We start from the raw sequence: 20036 nt of genomic DNA on the forward strand, positions 1-20036 counted from the left end.
GGCTATTTCGCCCAATTGTCGAGGCGATTTAACTCATAAAACGGTTGCAAACGTTTCCCAAAACTACTTTCTACTTTATAAGATCTGAGTACTTTTGCCTAAACATATCTGGTTGTTGTTTGGGGTGTTCATGGTGTCGCTCGACTACAATGGTAATTAAAATCAGGCCGATATTCTTTATTATGATTCCGTAACAGCCGATTTGTAGCACGGTACACCTCTAGTCATTATAAGACCATAATGACTATAATAACTATAAAGGATGTAGGCTTACTCTATGACTAACGTATAGTGGTTAGGGAAACCATATGCGCTCTTTTAAGAGCATTTTTTTTTTGAAGAACACGATTATGTTCGAGGACGCCCAAATGTCCTCTTTTTCGCATTACGACCGAACTTTTTGATTTGGCATTACAGCACCAATTACTCTGGAAAACTGGCTTATTCTAGAACTGCCATGAAAAGGGTCAACTCAACGAAAACTGTTCGTGTTAACGTAACGTTGTGGTAAATTCACCTTGGTTTACTTTAAGTTATTGTAGTCAACCTACAGGGCGATCGTCGTTATCTGCATAAATTTCCTGTTTTCATGTATCTAATTGTAATTTGAAAAAAATGCCCACATTTTCGGATCTTAAAACATGGTAAGATTAGTAGTGGAGATATGTCTTACGTTCACTTTGCCGAACTACGTATCAATACAAGTAAGTTGTAGCAGCCGAGATAAAGTGCTTCAGTGACTAAAGTGTATTACTGGCTTTCTCGCCTGTTCATTTGACTCAAGTTACTTACGTATATTTCGACGGCTATTATATATTCTGACGCCATTATCAGGATCGCAAACGATGGTATTTTATCAGCGTATCGACGTCGCTAATGGAAATAGATCGCAGACCTCGCCGGTCGGAGATTTGGTCAACAACACAGCCGACGCGAAAGGCAGGGAAATACTTTAAAATCGATCCATCGATATTACCAATATCCACGAAATTAGCTATTCGTCATTAATATTAAATCAGGAACGGATGAAATTTCGAAGGACAAAGCCCGTGTAAATTGTCGGGGCGAAGTGAATGATTGTGTTTAGCACGGCTACATCGACAGGCAAAGATTTTACGTACTTGATCGGTAGAAAACTCGGTGAAAGCATGCAGATTATTTTGCGTTTTGAAGAGGCGGTTGGTGGCACTAAATTTCAATATTGCATTCAGGACTATAGACTTATTGCAGAAAGATTTCGTTTTACATGCGGTTGTGCCTGTCTGTGAATCGCATAATTTAGTAATAACTCATAGCAACCTGCTCAACTGAATGTGTCTAGGCTACAGTTCGTTTTAGGATTGAACTATCACGCCCAATATTGTCAAATTGGATTCCATACGGATGTTTATTGATATGCTTGCTAATTTGCCATTAAGACTTAATAGGGAGCATGGGAAACGTATCTGAGTTAAATAAAGTATGATATATTGAACGCAGTACTGAAAACAATATTTTTCATTGTAATGTTTATTTCAATGCTCGAAATTATGCCTGAAATTTTGGTTCCATGCGTTCCATTCTTCACTAATGCATTCAGCTTTATATAACACGGTATGGTTGATACCTTTAGCGTTGGAAGAGCGTCCACTTGTGCATGTACCACGAAAGTGAGAAAGTGAGAAATTGACTATTTATGCAAGATTATATGGACGCCGGTCTCATCTAGACTCAGGTTTACATGCTAAGGAAGCCAAATCGTCAAGTCTATCCACAACCACGCAGTTAGAACTGTCAGCAAGCGCATGCGAACGTGTGACAAATCGCTGTCGCTGTAACAACCGCAAAGATTAAGTGTATATTGCCATGGGAATAATATTAGATCCGTCACGCCAACGTCGATTCTGGCAGATGTTTCAGAGATGTCGATGGCCTGCGTATCGTTCAAGGTCGAGCATAGCTTTGTTATTTGCTAGCTTCTATTGAGGGTATTTCATGTACTCTGTGTTTCATAAGTGAAGCGACTGCAGACAGTCAGCATGATGTCCTCGCATCATTTCACTTGGTATGTGAGATAAGTATAATATGCACTAACAATGTCAATTATGATGTCATGATGTCATGATGTCATGATGTCATGATGTTCATGATGTCTTTAGACCAGTGGTTCTCAAACTTTTTAAGACTCTCCCACCTTTTCGATAGTGAAAAACTTCGCACCCCAATATCGTGATATCAAAAAATATTGAAGAGAGAAATCAGAATGCTAGCAGTGCCAACGGATAGTTTGATGGCATTGAAGGTAATGTCTATTGATGAGAGAATTGTCAAATATGAAATTCGGGCAATAGACATAGTAACTACTATGAGCTGAAAGTAAATTTCTAAGTCAACTGTGGCTTTGCGCCCCCTCTTCAGATGCTTCCACGCTACCCCCCCAGTTTGAGAACCGCTGCCTTAGACCTTCTTCAGTCGATCAAATACTAGCCAGTGAGTGGTAATGTGGAAATATATTGATATATATATCTGTATCTTCTGTCAATGTTAGATGTTTGCTTCACCTACACTGAGAATACTGGAACACGAAGTAACGTAGCACAGTCTTATATGGAACCATGAGTCAACCAGTGTTTACGAGAACCCCCACAGTTCACCAAGCCTGTAACAGGGGTTTGCTGGAACTTTCGACGCACACCCGACTCATACAGAAAAGCCACACTGATTTCTAATATATATTCGTAATACTATATATAGTATACGTAATAGTATACTATACTATATTCGTAATACTATTTTTGTTTTGTGTGATTATCAGGTTTAAACGGTTTAATGTGCTTTTAACACTGTCATTGATGCATAGTGTTCATTCTATAGTAATGTATTAGATATGTAATGGGGTTGATTTTTGCCTTTGTGACAAGGCTAAAATTCGGTGTGGCGTAAGGGTACATTCTTAACGTGAAAATAGTGTGTGTTCACACCCGTGTACGACCCTTTATCGACGGATGCTAATACACGTGGTACACGAATGATTCTTGCGCGTAGCGACGTAGGATTTATAACGGCGATATAACTCTAAGTTAGGTCCTGTTTTGTGGCCCTAAGAGTGAATGCACACTGTACTTTCGGTTCGAGTGTAGTGCACTTGATATAGCGTAACGGTTCGTCAGGTTAATAAAGGGAAATCACCTCTAACTGGCTTATGCGATGCGCAGTTGTCGCAGTAGATGAGATCGTTCACTGTAAGTGTTGCAATGATACCACCATGCGTATACCCTCAAGACCAGGGGTTGCCAACTCAAAACTGCTCATGGGCCACTTTTCAAATTTCGTAGAGGCCTTGGGCCGCATGGGTTCAATATCGAGACAAAAATAGGCCACACACTTTAAAACCGCGTTTTTAATACTTTATGTCAGTACAACGCTGTGCTTTCCGACGTTGGCAACAATTACCACAAACGAAATAATATACAGTACAAATATACAACAAAAACAATCGTAATCATCACTCTCATTCGATCTGGAACTGTGAGCTGCGCACGATGCCTGACAACACTTTCAGCGATAAAGGAATCGACATTGGGTCTAGCTAGAGATGGTATTTGCTGGAAAGCTATCTTCTTTTAAATCTTGATCTCGTGGGGAAGCGTCTTGGTCTTGGCAGTGTCTGGCTCAGTGCACGTCAAGACAATATGCCTATTTATACCACCCAATTCTTCGTCCATGGAATGATGTTACCATCGCCGAAGTCGCATCAGCTAGTGAGGAATAGGGGTTTTGGGCACAGAATAATAATTTATTTTGAACAAGAACAATATCTATGCTCGTCCTTGCCATCTCATCCGCGTAAGAGGTGTCTCACAAAAGCCAAGAAGTGGGCCGCACTACAATTCGACAATTACAGAAAAAAGAATAACGAATATCGGCCTGATGTAAATGACCTCTGCTCAAGAAACATACATATACACAATATATATACAATATAAACAATGCATATACATAGCCTATATGCAAGGACATTTTATAATATCCCGTTTGAAATAATCGTTGAAAACAATTCAGTAGTTCGTTGATCACAGCGCCAGTGCAATGATGATTGCGAAAATAATTTTTCCAGGGTTATCATACGTCTTCTTCTAAGAGGATTTGTCCTCTGTTCTGGAAGTTTTGGTTAGATGTATGTGAAATTGGACTGAGATATAAGAAATCTGCACTCAAAGAACAGTCCGGCGGGACGTCCAGGAGTTGATCCAGAGAGACGACCTGTTTTTCAAGTCAACTAACGGAAAACCACATGGGATGTGGGTATTTCAGGAGTCGAGTCGAAAAGTTGACCTTTTTTTAGTCAATCATCTACAAACTTGAGTACATTTACCACTTTTTCCGCACTTTTCGACGGTATTTTAAGTCTGAAAATTTTGAAAAGGTGTCCTCTTTTTAGATTCCCAAAATATGGTAACCCTAATTTATTAGACTAAATCCTCCACACTTTTCGATATTACGTAGTCACACGTGCTCAATCACTCGTGAACTCAATTTCGCAAACACTCATCGTCTTACGTTCAAATGCATCGGAATTCCTTCAGACATGAGCTGGTCTCAACCATCTTGAGGTTGTCTGAGTTTAGCAATCTCGGCTTCAAAATTGCATTTTATCGGGATTAGGCCGTTCGCGCTGTGTCACCGTGGAGCAATTTAGGAATGTATCATCTTACTCCAGCAATCATTACCTTACTGATCGATCAGTGCTCATACTAATTGAAAACTTCAAGTTGGCTCGCTAAGTTCATAATGGACTGCGAATTCTTCGCCCCTAATCCGCTGGCGTCTCAGCAAAGAGCGCATACATTTAACGGTGATCATTATAGGCACCCGTCGCTACTGCGTTGAAGTAGAAATTCCTTTATTGACTCGCGTTTATCCACGTAATTACGGCGTAATCAATTCCGCAATACTTCATTGATTATGGCTTTTCGCGTCGCAGTAATTTCGCCCTGTAAATCCAATCCGCTTCAAGGTACGATTTTAAAAACCTTGTCCAGAAAACCTGCGAAAAGGCCGAATGACTGTGATAGCTCCAGTATACACCTTGATAGAGATGACAATCTGACGATACGAGGGCAGTCGAGAAATGAGTGTATCACATCTTGCCATGGCTGTTTCGATAGAAATCTGGATAGAAATGCATAGCTTAGGTTTGATCAGATCATATGAGTTCATCTCACTGTACTATGACGGAGTTATTCTTAACCGGGGCTCACACGAACCCGACGGTTTCGACGTACCGGTCTCGTGGTTTAACCGAAGGTCAAGACTAACACCCGACTGGTACACCAGGTCATAATGATTTGCAGTACTTAATCATAATAGTCATTTTGTTTCGAGTAAATATCATGTTGTATTGGTTTTGTCCCTTTAACACTGTTTACTGTAGGCTACAACAATTCATTTTGTGCTCTAGTAATGTATTAGAGGTGTAATGTGTAAACTGTGAAAAATTGAACGCAACCAAAATGTAATATCGGATACTTCATTCGATGCTACCTTTTCATATCAGATATTTAAACGTGGTTCTATTGAAGTTTACGCAAGGCGTATAGCTAGTAAAGTCCTGTAATGTCTACTAACTTCATAGTGATGGTTTTGCGACATTGCTGTTTGCTATGGCCTATACTGACAAGGGTCGGTTTATCGCACTGTCGATATTTAATGAAGATTCTTTATACGTCAACGTGTATAGCTTTGATGTCACTTGTCCGAAATGAGTTTTAGGTTACAGTTTAGTACAATACTTGCACCATTTTACATGAGTTCATAACAGACCATGAACTCACTATTAAGCTACCGTGCAGAAACATACGTTACAAACTTCTAAAGCAGTGGTTCTTAACCTTGCGATTTTGAAGGGGCGATATGGGGGGCGCTGGGATCAGGGGGCGATACGGGGGGGGCGCTTAAGAAGAATGGCTTCGCAGTAGATGATATAGTAGTAGGACACATCCCTAATGAGTATTCAGAGCAAATTAACATTCCACAAAATATGTCAAATCCCGAAATTTTTGCGCGACGATGTTTTATACATATGTTTTCAGAAATGTAGTGAGTTATTCTAATTCATCTAAACTGAATTGCGCGTACTTTTAGACCGTTTATTTCCCGTTAAAACACTGCCGTCACGCTTGCTAGAGTTACTTTCAACAAAATGTTTCGAACTAGGTCATATATCCTGCAGCGCACGATGCGACGCGACGCCCCCAGAAGTTTTGTTTATCACGCTATGGGTGCGCAAGAGAATGGTTTTTAGGGGGGCTGACGAAGTGATGTTACGGCTATCCCTCTTAAGCATTGTCTCTATTACAGTCCTTACAAAATGGGGGTGGGGGGCGCTGGAGCGCGATAATTTTTGAAAGGGGGCGCTGGAGGAAAAAAGGTTAGGAACCACTGTTTTAAATCAATTGAAAGTTTGGTGATTTGTCTCTCAAATTTATGGACAAGCTTTCAACATTTAGCATTTTGGAATTGAGATATAAAATTAGAATATAATTGGCAAATACTGGCTGTTGAGAACCACTGTTATAGGTTATTTGAGCTTGGACAATAAATTCGATCAAGAAATCTTTGCTGAGGACATCACCAAGTTGCAATGCATTGGCCGGTATATTAGGTAGGCCAGGTCATTTGTGAACAGAATCAAATCCTCCCAATTATTCTATTATATTTCCGCGTGGACTCACTACTGAACGAATCGATGTCAATGCCTTGTGACATCTGCCTGTCCTAACTAAGCAGATTACAAGCTTCCCGGAGGATTATGCGGATTCAATTAGAAGCTCGCATTATAAACTAAGCGTAACATTAGAACTCTTAGGAAAATGGACTTGTGCTGCCTTGTTTACGTTCTGCGGAAGGAGGACTTGCTTGGGACTTGTCACTGAGTAAATGAGTATGGAACTAACGTTGCGCATACGCAGCTTAAGTCTGGTATTTATTTTAGAGTTACTTAAAAGCTTAATTAACCAGATTCGCGGAGCAAAGTACAACAGGAAAGGGTAACATTGGTGATTACGTGTATAAAACAAAACACTACGCCCTTGAGTAATTTTCAGCCGAAATTTGTGGCAATCGTATACATATACAATATAAATGCAATGCGTGCACCAGCGCCATATGTGGAATTCGCTTTGATAAAACAGAACATAACATATGGGTGGGGACAAGATGGGTATTTATTCTTATTATAATCTGTGACTCAAAACTTCGCCTTTGCATAACATGCGTCCTGTGTTACGTATCAGACCGTGTTTATGTACGATCTTTTCAAGATATTACGTTCTCATGCTAGCCGCAGAATGTTCCCTCAATATCGATGATAGTTTTCGAAACACTGTGATGAACCAGGAGTCTGCGATCGCAGCGGCTACAACGGCGGAAGTCGGAATTACGAGCTCTCGAATCGACCACAAAATGTCCTCCATGAGCTCGCTAGACCTCGAAGATTCGCAGGTATGTATTGCGACTAGGCTTGTCAAAATCCAGTGGGACATGATCTCACATCCTGGAATGCAGTCGGAAACATTCAATTAAATAGTATATTCTTATTGAAATGAACCAGAATATTTTCGGCTGACACTCGTCAGGGGTAATCGTCAGCAACTAGCAGAGAATTGGAAAGAACATTGTATATCTTTCCAATTCTCTACTAGTTGCTGACGATTACCCCTGACGAGTGTCAGCCGAAAATATTCGGGTTCATTTCAATATGAATATACTATTTAATTGTATACTGAAGTTCTGTACCTCCAAGAAGCTTTTCGGAAACATTCGATCCAAAAACATCTCGAACTAATCTGATGTTAAGCGAGAGTAATTTTCTGGATTAAATTTATTTTTCAAGCTTTTGCGAATAAATTCAAGTGACCTGATTCAATCTTGTGACAGCTCATCAGTGTCACTGCCTTTGAGCCACCCGTCATTTCGAGTCACCGCGAATTTTATCTCGAATCAAGTAATTTCAAAAATTTGTTAGTGAAGTCACGCAAATTTTCAAAGTAACTCGAGTGAAGTTAGCACATCTCAGATTATCAGATTGTCAGATTTTGAGTCAATTTTAAGTCATCAAAGTTTGTGTAGTTTGATTCGAATTTACAAATGCACGTGCACAATTGTATACCGCTTACAACCATGTCGAATACCCAACCTTGGATGCTAAGCCAGATCAGTGACTCTGGCGAAGTCAAGTCATTCAGAAAAGGTGACTCAAGTTTAGTTACGACTCGAGTGATGCAACCACGTTGTCACACTACAACAAACGGCGACATAGCGTGGTGGTACGTCACGCAGTCGTGACTTCCCACAGTTGCGGGTTCGAGTCTGATCGAGTTCGACTCCAGAATTACAACCTAAGTGTCGGAGTTTTATCTTTGCTCCTCCAACACTTGGGTTTGAAACTTGAGTCAACCGCGGTCGGACCTGAGCCTGTAACCCATTGTTCTTGAAGCCGAGGATTATATCACTACGTTATGTCGCTCGCTACACGTAAGAAGAGTCTTAAAAAAGCCTAGAAGTGGGTCGTGCTACAAGTCGGCAAATACGGAATCATAATAAAGAATATCGGCCTGGTGTAAAAGGACCAATGTAGTCGAAACACCATGAAGATGAAACAACAACGCTACAAGTGGGTTTACGTCGGTTTATTAGATGATTTAATGCCGACAATATAGTGTATAATACAATCTTTGTCATCTTATTTCATTGCGTACTATTCCGCTAGGGGGCGCTAAGAGTCATTTATTATACTACGTCCTCGTTGCGAAGTTCTTTTAACTCTGTTTTCCCACGAGACATCGCATGGACTTAAACCGGCTGAATAATTCATGTGGTGCACACCCCTCCGAGAATGGTCTTCAATGACTAGTGCGATGTAAACCCCAGTATTTTAGAGGAATAAAGGTCACCAATCAACACAAATTAGTTCTTCATCATTCCCGACACGACTGGAAACTTAGAAATCATGAATAGATCCGTTTGAAAATCGAGTCCAATTGTAATGATTCATTTTCGGTTGTTTGCGAGAACCGAAAAGATTATTAAATCGACGGAAAATATACTTTTGTTGCTTTATTTTCACCGTCGGAACGTAGAACGTAGATGTAGGACGTAGAACATGCACACTGCACAGGGATACGAAGCCTCAAGTTGCCACACTGTAACTATGGCCTAGTACAATGGTTCTCGACCTTTTTTAGACACGTCCCCCTTTATGATAGTGAAACATTTCGCGCCCCATTATCGTCATATCACAAAATCCAACAGGGATGCTAGCAACCCCAACAGATTGTTTGATGGCATGGAAGGTTATGACTGTTTATGAGAGAATTCCAAAATATGAAATTCGGTCTATATATAGAGAAACACGGTTAGGCTTCTTCGCACCCTCTTCAGATGCTTTCGCGCCCCCAAGGTTGAGAACCATTGGTCTAGTAGAAGTAGGAAGTATTTTAGATTACGTGTTACTGGAGGTCAAGGTTCGCCGACTTTTACATCATAAGTCACTATGATGTAAAATTTAATTAAATATCGTTGTTTTTGGTAGGAAAATCATTTATTTATGTTTTTTCTTTAAACACTGCCGTGGATGCAGTTCATACAGTGTACCAGTATTCATTAGTAATGCATCAGATTTCGAATGTGGTAGATTATTTTGTGAGATTGCGAAAATTTGTGGCGCACCGAAAGCTGGCCGATTAGTGTAAGCCTGGTTACCAAAGGTTAACAGACACCGGACTAAACGCAAAGTTCATCGGGCGCAATCGCATCTCAAACGAAAACAGTTCATTTCATTTCAGCAGTGCTGAATAATTGATATTCGCGGGTCGAATTCGCCCGTGTTTTATCAGAAGCGTACACGCCAGAGTAACAATAGTGTCGTTTTGATGTAAACTGTACTTTGCGACTGACGACCGTGACGTTAATGAGCTCGACTCGAAGAAATAAGAGGCTTAATGGACCATTATTGACTGCATCTATGTTTAAAATAAAGTGGGGGTATCTCAATTATATGTCTTTTTCGAAATACTTAATGTACTACCCCGTATGGTATCAATTAGTCGTTTGGTGAAATATGATAATCAGGAGTATATTGTAAATATATGCTTTGAAAATCAATGTATTTACTGTACCATGTATCATAGGGTAGTACTCCCTGGTAACAAAATTATGTACCACATTTTTGCACTTTCCTGGTACGATACACGAAAAATCAATCCTGTGCACCCCTATATGATATATCAAGGGGTGGTAAATACCAAAGTAGGCCTCCTACTACTACGTTCTCACTGTACACACGTAGCTTAAGCATATATAGAAGCAGTATACTCAAAACGACACGTGGCACTCAAAACGGCACGTGGGTAACTTTTCAAATCTTGTATAGAGACCGCAGGCCGCATGCATTCTATATCGAGATAAAATAGACCACATAGTCTGAAAAGCGCATTTCGAAACGTAACGTCGGTACGACGCTGCGCTCTCTAAAATGGGCGAAGGGCATAGTTTCCACGAGAGAAATACAACAATATGCAACAAACATATCAGGATCATCATCTCACTTCTATTAGGAACTATGAGCGGCGCACGATGACGTACACCGGCGACCAGAGGATCAATATTGGGGTTAGCTAGACACGGTATACGTGCTGGAAAACTAGCTCCCTGTAACGCTTGATCTCGTGGAAAATGTTGTTTTACAGTGGACAGGTCAAAAATGGACGATACCAATCATGGTTTCTCTAATCAGAATCGAGATGATCAATAGACAGTAAATGTCAACCATGCAGTAAATTTAGATAACTAGAAAAATAAATTCCTAATGGTCTAATTAAACCAAAGGTGGGCAAACTTTTCAGCCCGCGGGCCGCATTCAACATTTGAAATCATTCGCGGGCCGCACTATATTGAATATATATATATATATATTGTGAATATTAGCTAAAATGCAATATTTATGTATATAGAGACCGGGAATTTATGCAGATGATATCTATGTATAAATTTAAAAACAAATCAAACAATAATTTCATGATAACGTACCCGCGTCGGAAACATTGCTAGATTTTTCTAGCTGGTCATCCTTAATAACCAATTCGGTAAAATTTGGGATGAAAGACCGCTGTGCCGACTTTTAGACGCGGCTGTAAATTTGAATCAATGAGGAACCATCTGTTCGGAGATTTGCTAATCCTGCCTTTGGCTCACCTCCAAGATGGACAATGCTGACAACATCTTATATACGCTTCTATACAATATAAGCTAATAAAAATATATAATACTTCTACACATATTGAGGACATACCTATACCTAACACACACGGGAATCGGTGTCCCAAATACAGTAACAAAAGTAATAAAATTGCTGGAGTTGCCAATTTTAATTCGCACTCATGATCCGGATTATGGTATTTTCGTTTTGAATTTCTGTGATGTTTACCAACTGAAACCTATGGAAATGCGTGGACCTTGATATCAGGCTACTGCGTCAGCAATAAAAGAAGCATCATAGCAAGACTACATCTTATCATTGTCGTGGGGGGATATATTAAGAAAACGTATTGCCAATTTATAGCAAAAATTACATTGTTAGTACGCATAATATTTTCTTGGTGCTTTCACGGGTTGCAGAAAACGGTGTTCCGCGCCGCACGCGGCCCGCGGACAGTGGTTTGCCCACCCCTGAATTAAACGAATTAGAACGTATGGCCGGTAATCTAATCCTAATATAATTTTAAACTGTTTCTATACTCTAATTTTAACTCAAGTCTATTGTTATCCTGGAAATGCTACAGAATATCTGTGCCGTGCAAAAATGGCCAAGCTTGGTGCACTTGAACATACATTTGTCCTCGACAAGCTTATAAAAATGAGCTTTGATTTTATATGAACTGTGAACTTGTTTTTTTTGTACATCAATCGAATTAGAAATTTAATCAAATTTCCAAGTTTTTGATCTAATTTTGAAAAGCTGTATATTTTCTTGTCGTCCAGCTTTTGTGTCACTTTACTATCTCTGATATCCGGGACTCCGTTGTGGCGTGATACAAGTATAGTCCGCCACTGCATGTACAATATCGATCGCTTCTCGCGCTGTGACTATTTGGATCTCACCGCATTGCATGGGCGGAAATATGAGCATTATTGATTTATTGGGTTGGCTGTGTAGAGTATACATTACGAGCGTAACGCGAGGAATATGGATATATTAGACTTTTTTAAGGTCGACTCTGCGCCGGACTGTAATTACTGACCGATTGCCGGCAAAACAAGGTTCTCTAATACGAATCGCATGAGAGGTCGCCAAAGTATAGTTACCGATAGAAATCAAGTAGAAGTAACGCGGAAAATTTATTTACCCAAGACCAAGTGAACATGAAGGTTTTAAGACGGTGGTTCTCAACCTATTTGTCTTCGCGAACCCCTTGTGAGCCGTCACAGACCCCCGCAGACCTCAACGTTTTAGTTAAAATTTAGCTCTATTATCGTGCAACCGTCATCTGTCCTGTGCAAATATCGGCTATAGAATATTGATGAACGGCAACAAAACGACCATTCTTGAAAATATCATCATAGCCTACTATTCTGTAATTTCAAAACGAATTATTTGAAAATATGGTTGGCGATACTAAACTTGAGTATTGCTCTCACAACTACATTCATTGCAGTAAAGAATTTATTAACTCGAAGACTTTTCGTGTGCCCCTTATCGAGAGTTAACGGCACAATAACAATCATACAGAACGAGATTCAAACAAAAACCAAATTGGCAAAGTATGACGTAATAATACAATAATAAAATTTTTAACGCTAGGCAAAGTCAGCTGTACCGGTAGTCATAACAAGAGACGAGAGAAAATCAAATTATACAATAATACACGGAAGACAACACACAGACAAATAGCGGCATAGCGTAAAAAATTTTATCATTGTGTTATTACTTCATACTTTGCTAATTTGGTTTTGGTTTGAATCTCTTTCTGTATGCTTGTTATTGTGCCGTTATCTCTCGATAAGGGGTACACGAAAGTCTTCGAGTTAATAAATTCTTTAATGCAATGAATGTTGTTGTGAAACAATACTCAAAACGAATTATGTAGGTAAATTTATTGAAATAGACGGTCGTGTCTTGAAATTCCGCGTCGTCAATTTGATATGAACGAAAATCCATTTCCACAAATATAGGGGATGGTGAATGTGGTAATAACACGCAACACTTCAGACGAGGCCTTTGGGTATGATCGCAACATATATATGACGCCTTCATTGAGAAATACATTCTCAGTGAACATATTACGTCCAGCATAGTCATTTCTATCTAGCAGATCATCTTGAAGTTATTCTGGAATAGCGTTTACGTATATCACAGGAAACTATGGATTTTTGCAACCAATTCTGTTACAAAGCCCCAACAAAACATCTCTAAACAGCAAGTTGTTTCTATCAGAAGGCAATAAGAAGTTTGACAATTTAATTGAGTTTGCACAGTATAATATTTTATCTCAGACGGCCATTCTGTTTATGTGAGTTATGAAGTTTTAGGACTTATGAAGCGAAACTGACTCGTGATTACTAATTTCATACATAAAAATTAGGCTATTATCCATTCTTCAAATTTTGATATTTCGCGAACCCCCTGAAGATGCTTCGCGGGTCCCTAAGTGTCCGGGGGCCCCGGTTGAAAACCACTGTTTTAAGACATGTCAAAACTAATTAAAGAGGAAGTAGTAATGAAGGTATATAACTTACCAATAGTTTCAAAGAATCTGGTCAAGGGTTTGAACGCACTTATAAGTTAGTCTGAGCTACGGTCTAAGTGAAAAGAGCGTGTATTTCCACTCGTGTACCACCCCTGATATAGGGGTGTGACTATACACCCATGGCATACGCAACAACAACCTAACTAAGAATTCTACCGCGGTATTAATCGAGCACAATCGAGCACAATTTTGCATGCATGTATAGAGACGTAGGAAGTTATGCACGTATTCACGTAGGATTTATGGCCGCGATATAATTCTGAGGTAGGCTCTGTTCTCGTGAACCACCCTCTTCGGCCCTTTAGGTGTGCAATTGTGCATACACGGTCTTTTCCTCATGAGTTTGGTAACCTTCCAAACAACAGCTTACATCTTCGCGATAAACTGATGGCACTGCATACAGTGGTAATTTCGATTATAAATCAAGTTACCGTGTAACAGATGCGATTCTTTTTTGCCTGACAATAAAATGACGCATACATACCCAAACAATACTATCTACTGCTCAAAGTGTACAAAGTCAGTAGTTTTTCCGAACAACTTTCGAGCAGAAGTGGAATTATTCTGAAAACATAACCTTTCGAGTAAGAGTAAGTGTATGGAGATGCGGGTTAAACCTCTTTGAGTAGGCCTACTTCGAAAAAGCAGACGGACTTCACTAAAATGACAGCCTCTGTGTTCGGTGTGTCAAGCCCGCGTAATTACCCAGTCGATTTCTCGTTACCGCCGTAATTACCTCGCAATATCAAGTCGACATTGATGCTTATCCGAAATTAATAATTATTTATTAGAGACGAATCGTATCGGCATTGTGTGCAGGTTTTGAATCGAGCTGTCCTCGAGTTATTGATCGTATAGTTTTGAATCCGCATCGGATGCGTTTCGTATGTTCTCTATCCATTAAGGATTATATATGGGTGTTGTCAGAGACGCGCTGTTGACGGGGAGTATTCCGCTGAGACTTTCACGGTTTCTGATTCCACGGTGAATGAATGTCCAGCAACGTTATGTAGTGTTGTTCGTGATCACCGGAGGTTGAGGAATGATATGGAAACAGGGACATTTATGGTGCGTGTTTCGATTGAGGACAGCAGGAGTAAAACTGGAATTTGAACCAAGCCGGCAGGGTTGTAATCAAGTTGCGAGGACCTTACTTTTATAGTTTTGACTCGAATCTAGGTTAGCAATATTCAAATTCGCCGCCGACTCATATTCCATGCCGAATCGGAGTGCAGTGGGTCGAGTCTTACTCATATTGTGATGCGTCAGGTTTAAATATCATTTTGAAAACTCTCGGGTGATATCGAGTGCCTCGCATTCAAAATATACTTATTTTTCTCACTCTTAACATGTTTGTTCTAGCAGATAACGGACAGTTTATGGGTCTATTTTTCAAGTATCGAACCTGATACACGATCATGTCACATAGAGCAGTGCTCTTCAACCTTTTTCGACGTGGTACACTGTTTTAACGTGTGCTCAAAACTCGTACACCCCTGTTCATTAGGGGTCTTCAAAAATGACTTTTTTTCTCAAATCGTACTGGCTACTTGATAAAATTGTTAGGTTACCTAACTTAAGCCTACACACCAAATTTGGTTCAATTCCAACCGGTAGCCGCATTGCTACGGGAGAAGAAAGTTTCTATTTATTATATAAAATAAATAACGAAAAATTTGAAATTTTACTGTTCACCCATGAAAGTATTAGGTTGTCTATAAAAACGATGTTATTCAAATTTGGTTCAATTCCGACCAGTAGAAGCGGAGTTAAAAAATTTGGATTTGAATAAAATAGTATTTGGTCACAGAGTCTATTCGCAGCCAGTTAAGCCGCCCGCCACGCAAATTGGAATTTATTTCGTGTCAGCCCCAAAACAGCATGACATTACGAACGATAATCAACCTAAATGTAACAGTATTGGGGAGAGAGCAGGTAAAGTTACTGCTGCAGAAGCGGTAATTCAGATCAGCGATGATAGCAGGCGCACCAGCCTACTGCGTATCAGGCCTGCCCCACACCACACCAGTGGCGTAGCCAGAGAGGGGCGAAAGGGGCGATCGCCCCCCCCCCCCCAAATTTTTGGAAAATTTTCGTGAAATCAATAGATATATTAGAGTATTTTGGGCAGATGAATGCAACCTAAAATTTTTCTTCGCGCTTCGCGCGATTTAGTGTCCGTATATGTCTTGATTTCGTTATCGTTATCCCAAAAGAAATTTCTTCTGCAAATACCAAATACCGAAATTAGATTTAGCTGCATCTTCAATTATAAGAATACAACAGTACAAGCAGATACACTAGAGTAGCCAGAGGTCGTTAGATTGATTGAGTCCAGGGTTGTCAGTTCAGTATGGGAGTTGGGGAATGTTAGTTCCGGCAATTTCCGTTCCGGGACACACGAAGACATGTAAAGTAGGCCACACGCGCTTCCGCAAAGTGACGGTCATAAAACCGACGCATGTATTCAGAAGCCCAATATATATTTTCGGGTGCTTAAATGGCTGGCGCCTAATCATCCTGTCCCTGCAATTAGACCCCTCCGACATTAATGCGACTGGCACAGGAAAATATCACCACCCCGTTAAAAAGTGCTGATTTGAAATCGCACGAGTTTTTTTAATTGGTCTGGTATGTATCAGCGATTCCAATCTTGAAAGTAGCGCCAATCTTTACCAGGGGTTACTAAATAACCGTGCTTCAACGAAGTAAAGTAATAACAATGGACGCCACTTGCTGCTCATATACACGCTCCAATATTATTGATCAAATTCTTCCATTTATTGAAAAAAATTTCCGCTCCGCGCGACTAGGCCCGAAATTCACACTGATTGTTCGTCACCTATAGTGTCAGCGATTTGGACTCGTCCGTGAAACGATCGCCCAATAAGCTATAGTTGGCAACAGGGAGCTTCCATAGGGTATGTGTGTGTGTGTGTGTGCGTCTAAGAATCGTATGTATAAAGGGTAGTGATGAAATTGCCCATGGAAGGATATACAGTTCTGCGAGGTGTTCCCACAGGAGAGCTTCGCTAAACTGCCCCCTCCAAAAAAAAAAAGTTTTTTCTGGCTACAACCTTGCATGTGAGCGATCTTTTGAGTGATGACTGCTTTCTCCGTAAGTCATGAAGTAACAGCAATAAATGAAAATAAAATGAATGAAGGGGGGCACGAAGCTTCGGTCAACTGAAAAAAAATTTCGCGCTCGGCGCGATTTATCTCCGATTCGTGGTTATTGCTATGTGTATAGTCCGAATTTCAAATTTGTGAATTCTCTCATCAACAGTCATATAACCTTCCATGCCATCAAACAATCCGTTGGGATTGCTCGCATTCTTGTTGCATTTTGTGATATGACGATAAGGGGGACGCGAAATTTTCCACTGTCATAAAGGGGGGCGTGTCGAAAAAAGAAACTCATAAATAGTCTTGCCGTGTGGTATGAACATAGTTCAAGATGTATATAATTAAGTGTCCCCTGAATGTTCGATGACACCACTTCTATTAGCCATACCGGTAAATCTGAAAAGGAAAACGTATTTGCAATATGCAAGTAACAATATAATGAACCAATTTCATTCATTAACCATGAAAAATTTTCGCGCTTCGCGCGAATGTGTTGACGCCTGAGTTTTCCACAATCATTATATTATTACTAGCAGTTTATGTCTGTGAGTGGAATATATGTGTAACGATCGCCCCAGATGTTGTGTTAATCATCCAATAAGGGCCCTAAGACCATCGTCTTTTACGTATTTTCTCCTTACCTTTAGGGGAGCGGTTCATTTACGTCATCGAATTTTTCGCCCCCCCCCCCAAATATTTTTTCTGGCTACGCCCATGCACCACACACAGTCGATAGTAGCACTTGGGCTGCAAGAGATGTCAGTAACCTCAGATCGTATGCCGCTATACACAGTCTATTGTCGCTAATTTGCATCACTAATAACAAAATACTAAATTGCAAATGCATGGCGAAATATTGGACATAAAATCGGCATTTTAAAACAAAAGGTTTTCGATTTCAACATGGAAGCTGTTTCGACCCTGGCTGGCCACGTCACTTCATTTATGTGCATTGCGGTATTTATTAACGTCGGGTAGGAAGTACCGATTCAAGAAATCTGAGCTATCGCGGCGGTTCCCTCAAAGATCACTAAAAGACAAATGACTAGCTGAAAACATGTTTGTTAACTGCATACTTTCCAACACCAAACGGATCCATTGGTCTATTGCCGACGGCTAAATGAATAGGAGAAATGCTTATGACATCACAATCAAGCGGTGTACAGTATTACACTTGAGATAACATCGTACCATATTGCTCATTAACCTGTGCGTCAACCTGTACTGGCCCATAAACCTGCCTTTGTGATAGCTAGCCATCGGCTCATTGTAATTCGGATCTGGTACACCCCTGTACACCCCATCCGAGTGGTACACCCTTTGCAAATTCTGGTACACCCCAGGGTGTACGACAACCCCGGTTGAAGAGCACATATATAGAGTGTCTTGACTCATATGACTCTTGCCCAGTTCATGTTCAAAGTCTATAGTATAAGTCAGCTCAATGCACCAAGGGACTCAAGTCGAGGGATTTTCCATTTTTGCCGATTTCATTGTTTTCACCGTTCAGTTACGAGCTCGAGTCAAGTTAAACATGCAATTTTACACCCCCCTACCTGGGTGATATCGAATGCCTCGAATTCATAATATCCGAATTTTTCTCGCTCTTAACATTTATTAGCCTTGTTGTTCAAGAACCAGTACTAACAGACAAAATATCAATAATGTGGTAACCTTACCAATCCTCGAATTGTCAAAGAATGTTGATCTCGCCGCCCGGGGCTTGAATACTATGACTTAATTGAGTATTGCGCAATGACTCGTGTAAAAGTCGATTCAATACACAGAGTGACTCAAGTCGATTAAATCGCCGTGTTCAAGAAATGACCTCTTATCAAGTCGAGTCATCAAAAATCGCGTCTCGAGTCGGCTTGATTTAGTGTATTACAACTCTGCAAGGAGGTATTCCAGTTATGGCTGGGTACTATGATTAGAGTGCTTAAATCCGTGCAGCGTTCGAAACAAGTCACGTTCGCATCGCTATAGTCAATTGGAGTCATTGCAAATTTTTAACCAAGTCAAGTCACTCATTGTTTGGGAAAGAAGTTGCAGATATCTAAATATATCCGTGCATTCGTATCAGCGTATTTTTGCAATATCTCCGGGAATACAAATGAAGCAGGTGTGCGTATGAGTAATTGATAGATTTGTGAAAATTAACACCATCCGCTGAATAATTGAACAAATACATCTAGAGCCGTGACGTTGTAATGACTCCGAGCATTTTTGTAAATTTCCATGGCGTATGCATGCTGATAACAATTATTTGATAAGTACCAGGTAGCAATAATCTGAATAATAATCGTAGATAAATACTCCGTGCCGGTTTATCCATGCTATAAAAGCAAAGACTCTGTGACCTATTATCACCTAGTATTAAAGGAAATCCATCTTCAAAACACAGGGTTGATGCCATGTATAGAGTGAGTGAACGCGAGATATAATGCCTAGCGTGGGCTACCATATCCCTATCATCATGTTGTGATGTGCAATCAATTTGTATTGATATGCAGAAGGTATCGGGCATGGCGAGTTATTAACTGCAGACGGGAGTACAATGCTATTTTCTATTCTAAAGACAAGTGTGACATATATCACCAATAAGCTCAGTTTCGATTATTTTTAAATCGTCCACGATGTTTGCGTCTGCCGTTAGTACACTAATCTTAAATCAGTGTTAGTGAGCAGAATCAGCGTAAAAATGGAGAAGTATCGCAGAAGCCGACGATTTACTCTGGGCGGAAGGAGAAACACGCCGATTTTGAAGATCGCAAAAATGCAAGGGAATTTATTGGTAAGGAAATGTTAGGGTGTGGAATCCTTCTGGAAAGCAGGGTAACTGTATGAGATTTTATATGGATTTTTCCACATGAACATCACAAAATTATTTCTGATAATATCGGCTTTTCAAAAGCACAGGGTTAAAGTTTTAAATGGGAGTGGTTTCGACCCAAAAATACTCCATAGCTACGCCACTGTTAGCAGTGACGGCTCTGAGTGAACAATGGATACAAGAGCATCGTAAAACACAGACTCTGACAAAGAGATAATTCGATTTGTCTAGATTAATTAGAGCAAGATGCCGGTAATCCAATTTAATCAAATCGAATATATGAAACGAATATA

The 20036-nt window shown here is 40.1% G+C and overlaps 3 protein-coding genes across 4 annotated transcripts in view; 1 reads left to right on the forward strand and 2 right to left on the reverse strand.

Moving 5' to 3' along the window:
- LOC145436733 (uncharacterized) overlaps positions 1-20036 on the reverse strand; it is a 246599-nt gene that overhangs the window by 223415 nt on the left and 3148 nt on the right. The gene's annotated exons all lie outside the window — the stretch shown is intronic.
- LOC145436675 (uncharacterized) overlaps positions 1-20036 on the reverse strand; it is a 339318-nt gene that overhangs the window by 176177 nt on the left and 143105 nt on the right. The window lies entirely within an intron of this gene.
- LOC145436452 (inactive dipeptidyl peptidase 10-like) overlaps positions 6615-20036 on the forward strand; it is a 39961-nt gene continuing 26539 nt past the window's right edge. The window contains exon 1 of one of the 2 annotated variants that reach the window (XM_080313804.1): positions 6615-7482. In XM_080313804.1, the coding sequence (XP_080169930.1) occupies positions 7252-7482 (231 nt within the window). In that variant the 5' untranslated portion in view covers positions 6615-7251. Of the gene's footprint in view, positions 7483-19353; positions 19705-20036 lie in introns of those variants that run through there. The other variant, XM_080313819.1, reaches the window with a different exon arrangement.

Source organism: Botryllus schlosseri, chromosome 1 (assembly GCF_051294905.1).
Source record: "Botryllus schlosseri isolate E-star chromosome 1, Bs_hap1, whole genome shotgun sequence".
Classification (NCBI taxonomy): Eukaryota; Metazoa; Chordata; class Ascidiacea; order Stolidobranchia; family Styelidae; genus Botryllus; species Botryllus schlosseri.